Source organism: Artemia sp. Qi Xiang Cuo, chromosome 5 (genome assembly GCF_049724085.1).
Source record: "Artemia sp. Qi Xiang Cuo chromosome 5, ASM4972408v1, whole genome shotgun sequence".
NCBI lineage: Eukaryota > Metazoa > Arthropoda > Branchiopoda > Anostraca > Artemiidae > Artemia > Artemia sp. Qi Xiang Cuo.
The window spans coordinates 69,553,647-69,569,968 of record NC_142798.1 but is presented as its reverse complement, the minus strand read 5'-3'; the positions used below and the strand labels follow the sequence as shown (position 1 = coordinate 69,569,968).

Sequence of the window (16,322 nt, the reverse complement as noted above, 5' to 3'; positions counted from 1 at the left end):
CCCGCTCTTAATTTCTAATCACTTTAATCCTTTTTCTCCATCGTCAAGTAAATGCTCCAAAAATATTTTATTCAGAGATTTCATGTTAAAAAATTATCCAATCACTAATTACCCCTTTTCTGCAAATGTCAATCAATGAATTCCGATTGTAAAAGCATGTTTAATCACGTTGCATAAGTACATGCTCTGAAAAGGTGCCAAGGAACGTAATCTCGTCAAACTGTTAAATTCTTATCAATAGCACAGGAAGGAACATAAAGTCCCAGAATCCATAAGTACATGCTCGGGAAAGGTGCCAAGGAACATAAAGGACCAGAATAGCAAAGGAAGGAACATAAAGGCTCAGAAATGGTACTTAGACCTCTACTCAAGTGATTTAAATATTGATAAAATATTCTAAAACAGTTAGAATTATAATGAGGAAAATTAAAATTAATTGATAAAACAAATTTCTCATAAGATGGACTTGTTACATTTACTCTGCTTTTTTATTTGAACAGTTTGTGCCCCTCCCCGTTCAAAGTCATTAAAAAATAAATTCGTGTTCAAATTGTCTGTCTTCAAATTGGTTGAATTATGTACAAGTAATGTACCATGATTTTATTTAGGGTTTTGGCAAGCGGAACACAGTTCGCTTTAAAGTGGTGATTTTCACTTTTTCCTTCTCAAAAATCTTAGATATCAATTTTTTGTGGTGGGAGGAGGCTGTTTCTGTTCTTTTAAATAATAGAAAAGCGGAAAAGTGAAAGAGAAAAGTGGAGTAATAGAAAAAGAAAACAAGAGCACTTCAGTAACAAAAAATAAAATAAAACAATATCTTCTCCATTCGCACTTGGAAATCAAGTATACTCCTAAATGAGAATACATACCCCACATCCCTCCTAATTGTTGCCCCTGATTATTACTGAGTTTCGGCTTGTTCACAAACTTCTAAACCAAAGGAACAAGATCAAGTGGAATAATAATCAGCTAGAAGAATTAAATGCACAAAAAACGCTACGCAAATAGTTGGTTTGTGTAGGCTATACACCAAGAGAGTTTGATAAATGTCTGCATCTATACCCTATTTAATACTTATTTTTACACTCTGAAGTGTAAAAAAAAACACTTAACTACACCATGATAAAAAAAATGAGATTTGCCCAACAATCAATTGCTTGATGTCACGTCATCGATGAAACTAAAGCCGGCTCTTCGCTTCCCGGGTCGAACCTCTTTGGATATAAAGTCGGCTAGTAGCCAACGAGTCATAAAACCGCAGATATTAGCGAATGACTCATTTTATGGTTGTTAGGTATTTGATTTAAATTCTTATAATTTTGTCTTTTATTCAATTTTATTTATCTATCAATGTTTCGGCTGGTTTTTTCATTGGTTTTTAATCGGTTTTGTTGACTTTCCGAGTTGGTTTTTTGTTTTTTTCTTCTGCATTTTCCTTGTTTACATTATTTTTTTTTTCGCACTGAAAAAGAGAAGCAGTGGTTCTCTCGAAATATTCGCTTTGTTTGTTCCTTTATTATTTTCGTTTGGCCTTTAAAAAAGCCCATTTTTGATCATTTTCTTTCTTTATGAAATTAGTGCTTCCATATATACAGGGTGCTAGTGGAATCGTTTCTTGCTAAAACTGTCACATCGTGAAAACAAAAGTCAATAGTATACAGAAGAAAATAGGCAACTGATTTATTACCTCCACCCTACCCCCCAGAAACAAATATGCAAAGTCTTGAAAATTAAATATTTGGTTTTTACTAAAAAGTTACCAAGGGAGATGCTATCGTGTCATCCAATTTGCCGACTGGTTTTCAATGGGTAACTGATATACCAAGCTCCTACACCGAGTGTATATCCGAAGAAGTGGTTGGGAGTCAACCGGTACCTTAGGATCCTGGACCAGACTCAAGCTCAGTATAGTTGCTAACTCGTGAATAAATGACGAGAGTAGTTCAAAAAATTTACTGATGTCCTAACTAGAAATGGAAAAAAATAGCCGAAAATCTGCATGATCACCAACTCTTGTGTAGTTACTGGAGTACTACCAAAATTAGGCATTGTCAGGTTGTGACATTAATATCCCTTGGTATCATACATCTCTACCATCTTTTTCAGGCATCCATGCTCGAGAATGGATAAGTCCCGCTTCAGTGACCTACTTTATGAGAGAACTTGTTGAAAACTATGCTGCTCATCCTGAACTAGTCAACAATGTCGATTGGTACTTCATGCCCGTAATTAATCCTGATGGATATCAATTTAGCCATGATTCCGTAAATATTTTTTTCCAATCCTTTTGTGCAATTTCTGCAGAGTGGAAGAAAGGAAGGTAGATCAGGCCAGACACGTACACTATAATGTTGTTTTTTTTTGGGGGGGGGGGGATAATAAAAAAAACTAATTTCATTTGATAAATTGACTAAGAAAGGCCCAGAAAATCAAAAAAATTAACATTTTGGGTTGGGATATATGTCAGGATATGGAGGTGAATTATTATGACAGCAAATTTTTCAACTTCATTAAAGTTTATTGACCCTCTATCAATATAAATTTGATATCAGCCAATAGCTAGGTTTCAGCTATTTTGCACCAGTGAATTTTCAAAAAATCATTTTTTTTCGTGAAATATAATTTATTAACTATAGTTGTCCTAATTCCATAGATTGTTTTTTAACAATTAACTGATGCTATTTGTACCCATAACTCCTCTATCCAATTGATAGATTTTAGGTTTTATTTACATTGAGTGTTTATTTTCATGGACATGCAAAAACGACATGCAAAAGGGACATTCATAAAACAGTATATATAAATTGCGAAAAAATAGACATAAAAAGGGATTTATAAATAATTGGCTATGTTTATTTTATTTTGAAGAGAATACTCCTTGAAGGGGCATAGTGGTTTTGAAAACTGTCATAGTAACGAACTGCGAGTAAGGAGCACTTGGGCTAATAATACCAGCAACTCGAAACAAGATTTTTGATTACAAAATATACACGAAAGGAATTTATTTCTTATAGTGATCCCAGATAGACAAGATTCAATGGGTTTAAAGATGTTCATCAAAAGCAGAGCCCCAAAAAATTTGTCTGATTTTCAAAACAGGGGGGCACACCTTCACGAGGGCAAGTTATCTTGACAAAAATTGAACGATGCACATGACAATACCCTGTTGTAGGGTTTTCAAGGTCTCATCTGCAGAAAAATGGAATTATATATTTTTTCCGTATTCCACATTTTCCAAATTCTGCAGTTTGTTTGTTTTCTTTTTTCTCAGGGGTTATCTCACCAAGCCAGTGGTTCTTGAAAATTGGAAGAAGGTTCATTCAAATGGAAATCAAAGGTTCTAGCGCTCTTTTCATGCCAGCAAAAAAATTGTGCCACAGCAAAGTGGCTTTTTTTTTGCAATTTTTTGGTACCAAGCTACAATCTTGACCCGAAGAGGACAAAGCTTTACGATTGGAAATTCTCGATCAATTTAGAATTATGAAAAAACTATGCACTGAGCTCCCCAGTTTCAGAGGCAGTAATACCACAGGGTTACACATTCATTCCTTAAGAGTCACGTAGTCCATATGAAATAAACGGCTAATATAAACCGTTTTAATGTTTTAAAGTTTTATTTGACCAAGTTGATTCACTTGATGTTGTGGAAAATTATGCGAACTATAATTTAGTATCAATTACAATAAAGGAGTCCAGTGGAACAGTGCGCAAGTGAGGGAGTGCCTGGTGCCTCAAAAAGTACATTTTTGAATCCAACTTTTCTAACTTTTGGTTAGCTTTTAGTTAAATATAGAAGGAGAGGGGTTCCTAAAGGATAGGGGCTTAGGAGGTACAAATTACTTTCTAAGGTCTCTTTCTTTTTATTTAAACCGAATATACATAATGCTAGGAAATACCTCCCTTCTTATTGCAGAAAAATGTTTTTCTTTGCAGCATAAAAGAAAACATACATACCTTACCGGCACACATCGTGGAAAGGTGGAGAAGTATCTTGAGTGGTGTCAGGGATTTTTCAAAAAGGGAGAAGCAATGTGTTACCGGGGACTTTTTTTATTTGACGTTTCATCGGAAATATTGGGCGTGTGTTTATTTTTTAGACATGAAACAGTGGCAACAAACATTAAGTAAGGTGCGACTGGTGCTTGTAGTAAACTGAACTTTAAACAAAAGATTTAATAGCAATATATACATTAACATAATTGAATTTTTATGGTATTTCAAAAGATATAGAATTCATTAAATCTAAAGTTACCCAACAAAAGTCACAAGCCGCGAATTGGCCTCAGTTTCAAATTCAAGCGAATTCTTAGTTTCTAAGATTCAAATTCATCTTAACTAGTCTTCCGCCATTCATTTTTTTCCAATGCTTTCGATCACTTTGGTCACTTGTTTTCACATAAAAGAAATTATGTGCCAGAGAAATGGTATTAATTTTTAAGAAAATTTTTATGTGGGGAATTTACCAGGGCGGCAACCCCCATCATATCTTACATAGGCCAGGGTGTAATTGGAAAAACATCAAAAATTAACACCATAATTGATTCAAATGAAAGTTAGGACGACATTAATGCTTAAACGAACAGGAATCATTCCATACATGAGGAGGGCTGCCCCATGCTCTTAACGCTGAAGTTTTATAGTATTTTAAAAATATTTTTTATTCTAACCCAGTGGCCCTTGTGTCGAAGCAGTCAATCTTAAAGAATTAGAACAAAAGTTGAATTTTGGTGTAAAGAACAGGGGGCTGAGGAGGAGGCAGCTCTATTCATATACGGAATAATTTCATCTTATTTAAGTTTCAGTGTCGTTCATTACTTTCATTTAAAAAAAAATTATTTAACATAAGATACACTAGATTTTCATTGCGTATGATCTTTTATACAGTATAGGAAATCCAAACCCAACGTTTTACTCAATTTTCTTTTGCAGTCAATACGATCCATCATGTTTCTAATTACTGGTCTTAATCACGTCGTGCTTGCTGAATTTTACGAATGATTTTCTGTTTGTTTGTTGTCTTTTTGAATAGGTTAATGAAAATGATTGAATAAACACTGAATCAGAAAAAAACCTGAATGTACAGTCTGACATACAATTACCCTTACATGCGTTGTAATCTCAGGGAGTATGTGTCGAAAATGCAAAAAAAAGAAATTAGGTGGCTATTTTTGAATTTTCCTTTATGTACATCCAACCAATAATCAAGAAGATCTATGTTACAACTACTATTGAGTGCTTCCACTGTTTGGGGGGCAGAACTGTGTAGAACACGAAGCACATTGAAGTGGACACCAGGAGACGGAATGTGGGCAGTCCCTCGACATAGGTGTAAATAGTTATTTTTTTAGCTGTGTATGAGATATTTTTTTATTTAGATTTGGTACAAAATTGAGTTCTTTACGTGTTTGGATCACTCTTTTTGTTTTTCTATTTTGTTTTTTTTATATATAATTAAACACTAAATTGCCCGCTGTTTCAAGTCTAAGATAGTGGAATCTGCACATTAGTGCTATTTATGCCATTTGGTTCATAATGAAAGGTGATTGAGCTTTGTTGTGCCAGCACATATTCTTTGATGCCACACTGCATTTTCAATTAATTTAAACCGCTAAAGGCTTATTATTTATTTTCCTTGTCAATATTTTTCCTTGCCAAAAAAATATTCAGATCTCAAATCTAAGAAATTGGGTGACCACTCCGGCTGGAATGAAGCACAAAATAATTTTGTTTTAGGCCACATTTTTTAGCCTTTTATATTCTAAGTGTTTTTTAAATTAAGTCACTTTATTTGATTATCCTGTAACTGGTATTTCTTCCAGGATCGCTTGTGGAGAAAGAATCGTCGTCCAAACGAAGATGGGTGTCGCGGTACAGACATGAACCGTAACTTCGGCTTCCACTGGAATGGTCAGTTTCTCTCTCTCTCTCTCTCTCTCTCTCTCTCTCTCTCTCTCTCTCTCTCTCTCTCTCTCTCTCTCTCTCTCTCTCTCTCTCTCTCTCTGTTGCTTTCTCTATCCCTCCGTATCCGTCTATTTTCCCATCTCTCCCACTTCGTTCCTACCTTTTTTACCTCCCTCTCTTCCATCATTTTTACCTAATTCTAAATGGACTAGCTGATATAATAAAGTTATTTTTTTTTAATTAACGGTTTTAAATTGCTTAATGGTATCTTCAGTTAAATTTAGATTTTTTTTTTCAAACACTTACCAAGTAACAGTTTTCAAGTTTAATTTCAGCATATTGACTTCTATGAACCTTTTGTTCTAAATCCAACCAGACATTTAACCAGCAAAATCATTTAATATAGACAATTTCAAAAAGGGCTGTTTTCAACATGCTTATGTTTTTTCAAATGCAAAGTAGGTTTGCTCAGCTACATTGAAAGCAATATTTGTGTACTGAACTGCCAAAACAGAAAAAAGGCAAACTATGAGTATTTCCACCTCCACCCACCTAAGCCTTTTGTGGTATTTTTTTTTTTCGTGTCGCTAATGCTATTTACTGGAGACAAAATATAGATGACACTGTTAAATTTTTCTCGTTTTGGCTCAAGCTGGTAGCTAATACTTTTCTCACTTGTTATTTTGAAATTTTTATACCTTAAAAAATTGGTAAGATGGGTAGTAAAAAATGGGTAGTAGGTACTATTTTTTTTTAATACATTCCTTTCGACCTCCTCATATCTGTTTACTTTATGCACTTTGTATGAGAGAGTTGCAATTTTAATTTTTGCATCTGATTTGTCCAGTTTTTTAGTTCCAAGTTTCTGATTCTTTGTCCTTATTGATTTTTTTTGTTTCCTTTTTATTCAGATTATTTTTTCTATCATTTTCTCACGGCTTTTGTGTTTCCCTATTTTTTGGTGTTATTTTAATATTTCCTTTCTCTACCAAAGCTAGCTGACAAAATAGAGATTTCAGCTGAAATATCTGGAGTTTTCCTATTTTAATCACACCCTGAAAATATTCTTTTTATAATAGTTGTTTGATAATAACACCTACTCAGTAAGGACTCGAAGCTCATTTACTCCAAGATTAAAAAAAATTGTTACTATCAATTTTTACTAGAAATTTTGTCTTCAAGAATAACAGGTTTATAAAAACCCAAACCTACTATGACCTGTTCTAAAATGCTCTCTAGCCTTCAGGCTGCTTACCACTTTGTAGCTTCTAGCAAGTTAGTTTACCAGTGACGTCAATCTGGGAGAAGGGTAGGGGGTCTGTGCCCCTAGAATCAGGTCTGTCCTCCCTACATTTTTTAATTGTCATTTCGTTATTTTCATTGAAAAAAAACGGGAAAGCAATATATTTGCCCCCTTAGATATCGCAAAATAGATTTTGCTCCCACCCCCTCTAATGTTCGTGAATTGACACCACAGTAGCTCAGTCTTATTGACGCTGCCGTTATTCTGGGTTAGTCAAATTTTCAATTGATTTCGATAGGGGTTTGCTCGTGGCACTGTTGGTTAATATTGACCTGCAATCTTTTCCGCCGAAATACTATTGATCAACAGTTGTGCTACCGTTGCCAAGAAATTGCTTGTGACCAACACTAGTCGATGAAAGTGGCCTACTGTTGAAAAAAAATGTTCTTTCTATTGTATGTCGAATAAATTAGAGATTTAAAATTAAAACATATGGAAAGACAGTTTATATGTGTAATCAATTTTAGAAGACCAAAGGCAGTTCACTTTGCTTTGAATTTGGTATATCTTTTCATAGTTGGAAGTACAATATAGACCAGAGCAAGGCATTGGGGCTTTCAGATAACAATACCGGATGGTTTCATATATTTCGAAAATTGTGCCATATTTTTCTAACAATGGCGCAATTTTTGTTCTTGTTGAAAAGTAGAAGATCTTAAAGTGATGGTCAACTAGGTGTTGTCGTGTTCTACAAAGCAACACCGGCCACAATTGTTTTGGCCGGTATGACGAAAACTACTTAAGGTGCCAAGCACAGCAACATAAAAAATGTTTGTCCCCTAGCCCCGCTTTATGTTTTTCCATACCTGAAAACCATAGCTTTCTATGATTTTTTCTTTTGGTTAATTCAAAGTTATGAATTTGTTAAGACAGTACCCTGTTTACGTCACCGTTGTCACATTAAACCATGAGAACAAGTAAGCAAAAATAATAAAGTTAAATCTGTCAACGCTTAATTTCCGAAAACATTCAAGCAATTTGTTGATTTTTGGCTGATTTTTCATCCAGATTTTTTTTTTTTTTTTTTTTTTTTTTTTTTTTTTTTTTTTTAGTTTGACTAGTTACTACCAAAAGCTACATAACTACCTATGGCAGTCTTTTTCCTTAAATTTAAATTCCAAATGTTTTCAAATTTTTCAAGATACACATGTCTCTGCAACTTTCCGCTTCACCAGTTCAAACAGCCAGATTTTCACCATCTGCAGTACTATGAGTAAGGAAACACATTGCAGTTATATATATATATATATATATATATATATATATATATATATATATATATATATATATATATATATATGCCAATGTTATACAAAACACAATGAATAACTGACTTTCATGACCAATACTTTCTACAGAGGGTGGCTCAAGTGGCTATGGATGCTATGACACTTACCACGGGGGTGCCCCGTTTTCCGAGGTTGAATCCCAAGTGGTTCGTGACGTTATTTTAGCAAACGCCGATCAAATCCAAGCATACTTGACCGTCCACAGTTATGGTCAGTACTGGCTTACGCCATGGGGCTGGACTAGCGATTATCCTGAAGATTACCCTGAATTGGTAAGTACTGAGCCCAAGTTGTTTATACAAAAAAATGTCAGAAAAAGCTGGGACCTTTGAATTTAGTAGCTTGTGAATCGTTATTATTTTGGGTACTTTCCCATTGTGTGGACACCTCTAAAAACCAGTCACGAAAACCCGAGGTGTCCACTCGACAAAAGCAACGATTTGACGCTATCTGATGTTGTATAAACAAGTATTTAGGGGTTTCCCACTCGGGGAACTATATTTAAACTGTTATTTTTTGGGGTGTAGGGGAGGGAAAGGTATCTAGGTAAGGTTAGGTTACGTCCTTAATATATGCTATGCTTTACACCCCCCACCCCCTAATGTGTATACATAAAACCCAAATTTGTTTATAAAATACTATATATTCATTAAATTTTATTTTATTTCATTAGCATTAACCAAACTTAACTTTTTAGAGGTGTCCACATAATGGGAAAGTACCTTATTTTGTTTTAGTTTGCTTTCTTTTATTTTTTATCCTCATAGGTTTTTAGTTTTTACAAAATTCAGCTGCTTGTATATTTGTTCATAGTCTTTTTTCGGCAAGGTAATTTTAAGTTTCCACTATTTTCTATAAGCTTTTTTATAATCTTGTTTATGATGCTCCTCTCCTTGTAATTTCTCAATTAAATTTGATATGCTATTCTTTTTGATCAATAGTTGAATATTTCAGGAAAATAAGGCAAGTAATAACCAACGTTTGACAAGAAGCATAAATATCCCTGGTTCAGAGCTAGATAATGAATATAGTAGAAAAACATTTTGCAAGTGTTGCAGAACATTCAAAATAATAATATTCTGAACAAAAAATTTTTAAATTAAAATTTTGTCCTTTTGTACCTAGCAAAGTGAAGGGATGCCAATAAAAAGTGGAGAGAGAAATTACCCACCAGATTTAAAACAAAATATTTTTGTTATTTTTATTGACAAAAAAGCACAAAAAAGTATCCTCCTCTCTCTGGATTTTGAGAAAATACCTTCTTGGTATTTTCTTTATAATTTCATTTAAAAATCCCATTCTCCCGGGGGCCCCTCTACATTGTTCTGATTTCATGCCTCTGACAGAGCGTATACTTAAATAGTCCTCGTAAAATACGTCAGTTAAACAGAGCTGAAAAAATGTATGATGCCCATTCCGTTGTCTGATGGCTACAATGATAGTAACTTTAAATTTTCAGAAATTCTAATTAATGTTTTCTTATTTATTTATAAAATTCTTGTTTTTAGATATCATAATTTTTCAAGTTGAATAAATATTTCATGGCTACTGTAGATCTTTTAGTCCTAACAGACACTAAAAAAAAAGTTACTAGGCTTATCCCCCCGGAAAATCCCCCTTCCAGCGAAATTTACCCCCGGCAAAATTCCTCCGCAGAAAGTCACCCCCAGAAAATCTCCTTCTATGATGAATACCCCTTGAAAATTTCTCTAAAAAAGAAAATCCCCCCTGCAAAATCCTGGAAGATTGGAAGATTCTTCCAATCTTCCAAAACATAGACAGAATATGGGGATAGAATATCCTACAGCATTTAATTTTACATTTTTATTGGGTTTAATTCACAGGGTTTTGGATGGTAGAGTTAATACAAAAGAGTAAGTTAAAGGTTAACACTGTAGTTAGAGGAAGGCCAGATGGCAGAAAAAGAACCGAGAGGGAATTTGACTGCCCTTAAGTAGCTTTCGGCCTTTAACAACAACAGTACAATTTTAAATTTTTAATCAAATGAGCCCTCTCCCGAGTTCTAAATTAGTTCTTTTCATTTGAAGATAAATCATAAGACGCTTTGCACGTCCACCATTCCCACGAACCGTTTGGGAGATTGAGTGTAAACTTGCTAGGAGTGTTGGGTGTCAATTGGACCTCAAATTCATGGAGTCAAACTCTAACTCAAAACCAAGCAAGTCTGAAATTGAGAGAATTCCTTATTCCCAATTTTAAATCAAGTAATATAGATCCTAACTATAAGTAAGAAACAAGCAAATTTAAAATTGACAAAACTCCCTGTTATCAAAAAAATCTAAAGTGCCTTTAAAGGGTGTTTTTTTTTTAATTTTATTTTAGTAACATTGAGCCGAACTCCAAGCAAGAATCAAGAAAGATAAAGATGAATAGAACTCTTTATTTCAAATAAGCAAGCAAATTAATTTCTTTAAGATTTAACTTACCCTGCTATGATCACTCAACTCCCAGCTCCTCCGAAAAACACAAAATAAAAATTAAAACAAATAAGTAATAAAAACCAAATCCTATGGGATAAATTAAAAGAAAAGTTTTTTTTTCAACTGAAAGTAAGAAGTGACATTAAAACTTAAAATGAATTCCGTATAGGAGGGAGGCCACCCCTTCCTCAGCACCTCGGTCGTTATGCGAAAGTTCTTAGTGCTTTCAGAAAGTTTGCGATACCAATTCAACAGCCCTTGTGTTTCATTAGTTGTTCTTATTTAGGACAATTTGAATATTTAGTCAAGATTTCCGATGAATAGTAGTTTTGATGTCTAAGTTCTTAATAGTGCTTTTGCTACAGTATTTCAGGTGAACAGAGAGGGCATTATTGTTCGCATGGATTGAAAATCTGGGTGACTTTTCATCTTCTGTGCAGCTCAAGCCATCGTAACTTCTACAATAGGGTTCTCTTATGCTTAAGTACATTGTATATATATGTTTAAATACATGAAAAATTACTTATAAAAAGGAAAGGAGAAACATTACCATTAAAAATCGCTGAAAACAAAGCTTCTAGTATATTTTGCTACCCCAAAATTCCCACCCCTAATCTATGAAATTTCCTAGCAAGGCTCATGATGCCCTGTCTTGCCTTTTTCATCCTTTTACCGTTAGACCTATGCATGTAATATTTTATGTTATATAGAAAAAGTTTGTCGCTATAGCGAGAGCTATTACCTCCTTCCCTCTCCCATCACTAATAATAAATCCGTAGACCAGAAATGTTTGTGGAGCTCAAGAGGGATTAAATACCAATTCTACCTCACCCCTTCCCTTAAAATCTATCTATATTTATTAGAAGGTTCAATGACAGTTAAGATGCTTAGGCTTTAAAATTCACTCTCTAGGGCATCTGTTTCCCCCCACCTACAAAATGATCAACCTCTCTTTCTTTCTAATAGCTGATGCATACTTAAGAATCATTAAAATAGTTTTGTGTAATATGAAGTTTAGCTCTTACTTTGCTTTTATCACTATATATTCTATGTGTTTCTTAAATATTCTATGTATCCTACATAAATAGAATTTCTTTTTTAGGGGGGAGGGGTAGAGAGTGAGATTTAAGGGATTCCAAATTTGTAAACCTCCGTAAAGCTGGACCAACTGTAGAGAGAACATTCAAATTTGGAGAATAAATTATAAAAATTTTGTGATTTTGGGTATGGAGGGGGGGGGAGGTGATCGCGTTATCCTCTCTTTAAAATTGACTGAATAATATCTTTTAAATTTGTTATGCGTTGTATATTTAAAATCTTATAACCTAGATTACCAATAAAATGTTATTATTATTATTTTTAGTTTGCGCTTGCTAGTGACGCCGTCAATGCCCTTACAGCCGTTGAAGGTACCCGCTATACCATTGAAACTTCTACAAATGCTCTATGTAAGTAATTCTGCTGTTGTTGTTATTTTGATACCATCATGAACAGTGTATAAGAATTGACTGGACAGATAAATCATTCAGAGGATGTTTTATCATCTTCATTTAATAAATCAGCTGCGCTAATTCAAGAGGTTTTATGTGCCATTTTTTGCCAAACCAATATATACCAATATTATTTGTATGCTCTATCAATGGGTTCAATCCACACTCCTGTATCATATTATGTACTATTTTTGTCAAAATACATTTTTTTTCACAGTCATAAATGTATTTAGTAAATTGAATAATTTACTTAAAATTATTTTGCCGTATCTTCGATCCTTAAAAAAGCTTGTTTATTCAATTAAATACTCGTCATTAAAAACTGTAAAACCCCCAAAAATCTGTTTGCTTTTCGGTTCTCTTCAAGAATTTACGTCTTGTAACATAACATCTTTTGAATTACCGCTGTCTAAACTTTAGAATAAATAAAGTTAAGATTTATTTTTAGGTTATAAATTGAAATTCCAATCATGTGGTAGATAAAAAACTAGATTTCCCTGGTGTTTCTTATTTTTAAATAGCCCCAAGAACTTAAATATCCCCATAGAAAGTATTAATACTGCTACGGATAACAAAATGGCAGATAAGACAACTAGCTATTGTTTATTGTGAGTTCAGCCATGATATTTTTAATGGTTGCTTTTCTTATAAGAAAAAAGATTCGTATATAATATTTGACGTAGATGATCTACCTGTATTTGCTTTATCGTTTTTTATCAGTAGTATCAAGTTAACACTCAGTAAAATAATTTACTGTTGTGCTATAATGTCTTTTGGATTACCATAGCCTAAACTTCAGAAGAAAAAGTCAAAGGTTTAATTTTTGGGCTGTATTTTGACATCCCACTAGTCTAGTAGACAAAATGCCCCGAGTTTTCCTGGTAGTTTCTTAGATAGTTGAGAATAGAAAAAGTCAAAGGAAGACTAATTTTTGGGCTGTACTTTGACATCCCACTGGTCTGGTAGACAAAATGCCCTGAGTTTTCCTGGTGGTTTCTTAAACAGTTGAGAATAGAAAAAAGTCAAAGGAAGACTAATTTTTGGGCTGTATTTTGACATCCCACTGGTGTGGTAGACAAAATGCCCTGAGTTTTCCTGGCGGTTTCTTAAATAGTCGAGAACAGAAAATGTCAAATAGGCTTTTACAGGAATATGTTACATTCATAATAGATTAAAAACTAGGTCGGCCTTCTTTTTGTGCATGACGACAAGATCTTAAGAACATCTAACGTCTTCTAAGGTTGACATCTAAGGTCTTAGATGTCGAATATAAATTGTAATGATAGTACTCATTTGCCTTTTTTTGTAAAAATCACTTCGATTCATTTTTGCACAACTGTTCCAGATATCCTTGCTTTGGTCCCAAAATAATAGTAAGGGACATCGTAGGTTCAGAATTCCTGGTCCCTGAAAACACTGCAACTCCAAGTTCTACTTTCCGTTTGTGAAGTTTTACTGTTCTCCACAACAATTTGAAAATAAATGCAGGTTTTCAGTGGTCACCACAGATATTTTTTGCTTTAAGCTTTCCTCCTCTGTGCGACTTGTTTTAAACATTTTGCTTAAATAAACCCTAAGAAATCCACAAAGATTTCAAGTCCTTTCTTTAATCCTATAGTAAATTAATGATTCATTATTTACATTTGTTCAGAGAATTAACTATGAAACGGAATGACATTTTGCGGAGAAAATAAGATAGGTTTAGAGGTGAATGTTGAGTGCAGAGAATGAATAACTTGGGGAAATGTAGTATCATTGTATCGCTGCCAAATCTTCCGACAGCCACAAGTGCATTTTTTTTGGCATCCGAACCATATAATTTCGAAGAATAGCAAAAAAAAAACCAAATTTCTAGGTATTCCATTATTGCAAAGGATGAGTAAAAATTTGATACTATCATTAAAGAAATCCTCACAAAAGAAATCCGTGCAGCAATTATATCAGCGCTAAAGTATAGCCAGACTTTTGGACAAAATTAAATTATGCACGATTACAGCACTGGTAGCGTATCTCGTGCTTAATTTTTGGAGTTGAGCTATGTTCAAGTTTCAGGCGTAATCTTTATTACTGACCGATTAAATTGGGTATTTTAGGCATAATTTTTTAAAATAAGACAAGACAAAAGATTCGAAAATCTTTCAAGTTCAAAATTTTGATTTTGAAATATTTAAAATCAAATAAAATTCAAAATTTTTATCTTTAGGAATAATAAAGTATAATAAAATATAAAAAAAAACAACAGTGTATTAGTAGACAATACCAGCATTGTAAACGCGGTACGATTCTGAACCTAGTGGTTCGATGATACAAATTAGTCTTTATTGGGACAACTTGTGTCTGAAAACTGGTTCAGTTTATTTCAAAAAGTCGTTAAGGCTTTTCAATACTTAATGTTGATATAAACTTTCCAAACCAGTTTCTTGCAGTTTCCATTTTCCGCTTCTGTAGTACAAGGGTCACTTTGAAATCAAGAAAAAATATTTTATTTCTACATCATAGTTTTATTATCAATAGATGTGACTATGGTGTGGATCTGGAAAAATGACAACAAATGTGTTTCAGTAAGCTAACCCAAAATTCATTTGGTTCTTTTAAAGTTTTAACATTTTAAACTAGTATTAACAAGTATTTACATGCTCAAAGTATCAAAATAGTCTTAGCAGGTGCTAACACAGTTATTTTAAATTCATCCTAACAATTGTTAGATAATTTAAGAAATAGGAACTTTTGACGGCGATTATTACTTAAGAAAATATGGTTTGGTATTTGTTTTTTATTTTTAGACATGGCTACTGGTGGATCTGACGATTGGGCCAAAGGAGGTGCTGGTGTAAAATACTCATATACGCTTGAATTAAGAGATACTGGCTTCTATGGTTTCCAGCTGCCAGCTAGACTCATTATCCCTACTGCCGTTGAAACTTGGGAGGCAATTAAAGTAGTTGGTAACTTCATCGGTGGTTTAAAGAAATAAATTTTAATTTTCAAATTGAAAATAAATCGTTAATTCATCTTTTCTTCATTTTTAGTTTTTTTTTCCTATCATTGACACTGGAAGACTGATATACTTCTTTCTCTACGAAACTGTTAAAATAAGCTATAAAAAATAAAAATAAAAATAGAAAACATTTACATTTCTGGTGAATTTTGTTTGCTGTTGAGTTTTACAGCGATAACACTAACAGAGCTTTCCAGAAATTAATTGACAAGTTTTTTTGTGGATAGTTTTAAGAGTATTTGTGCGCAAATTCTGTCATTATCTTTTCAAATGCAAAAATTTTTGTTTAATTATTTTTTTAATGATTTTCCAACTTAATAATATTTTGACAGACAACAAAATGGATAAAAGATTAAAACAACAGAGATAAAAAAAAGATAAGATTTGTTAAAGACAATTTAAAGAAATTGAATCTTTCTGAAGCAAACAGCCAACATGAAATCTTTTCGGTTTATTTAGGCCTTAATCTCTTCTGAACAATAAAAGAACGATAAAAATTAAGAAAAGAAATCAATGTTACAAACATCCATTAGAGAGGGTGAGGGAAGAAGGCCCCCTCACACCCACAAGGATATTCTTCAAATCCTAAGCTAAAAATAAAAACTATGGTATCAAATTGAGTTCCAAATCTTGTACGTTTTCATAACTATGTAGCTTTTCATGGCTGCCCGCCGCAACCTAGTAAAGAGCGAACTCTAGCCCTTAGTAACCGAAAAGTTTAAAACCTGTTTCAACAACTTGAAGCCAAGCGTAAATTACAGCCTTGTACTCTCAGTGGGTCTCAGAGTGGGATCTCCAGTCCTTTAATGCATGGTAATTTTTAGCCTAAAATGGAAGACATTCTATCATCTGTTCCATAGAATTTTACTTTTCACTCTATGGGGGTCAACATATCAGGAA

General features: G+C 33.5%; 1 protein-coding gene across 1 annotated transcript in view; it reads left to right on the top strand.

The window, feature by feature from the left end:
* The window catches only part of LOC148952448 (carboxypeptidase B-like), a 51,425-nt gene extending 35,988 nt beyond the window's left edge, over positions 1-15,437 (top strand). The window contains exons 5-9 of the mRNA XM_089089886.1: positions 2,107-2,264; positions 5,820-5,907; positions 8,563-8,765; positions 12,298-12,382; positions 15,208-15,437. Of these exons, the coding sequence (XP_088946012.1) occupies positions 2,107-2,264; positions 5,820-5,907; positions 8,563-8,765; positions 12,298-12,382; positions 15,208-15,398 (725 nt within the window). The 3' untranslated portion in view covers positions 15,399-15,437. The remainder of the gene's footprint in view (positions 1-2,106; positions 2,265-5,819; positions 5,908-8,562; positions 8,766-12,297; positions 12,383-15,207) is intronic.
* The last annotated feature ends 885 nt before the right edge of the window (positions 15,438-16,322 follow it).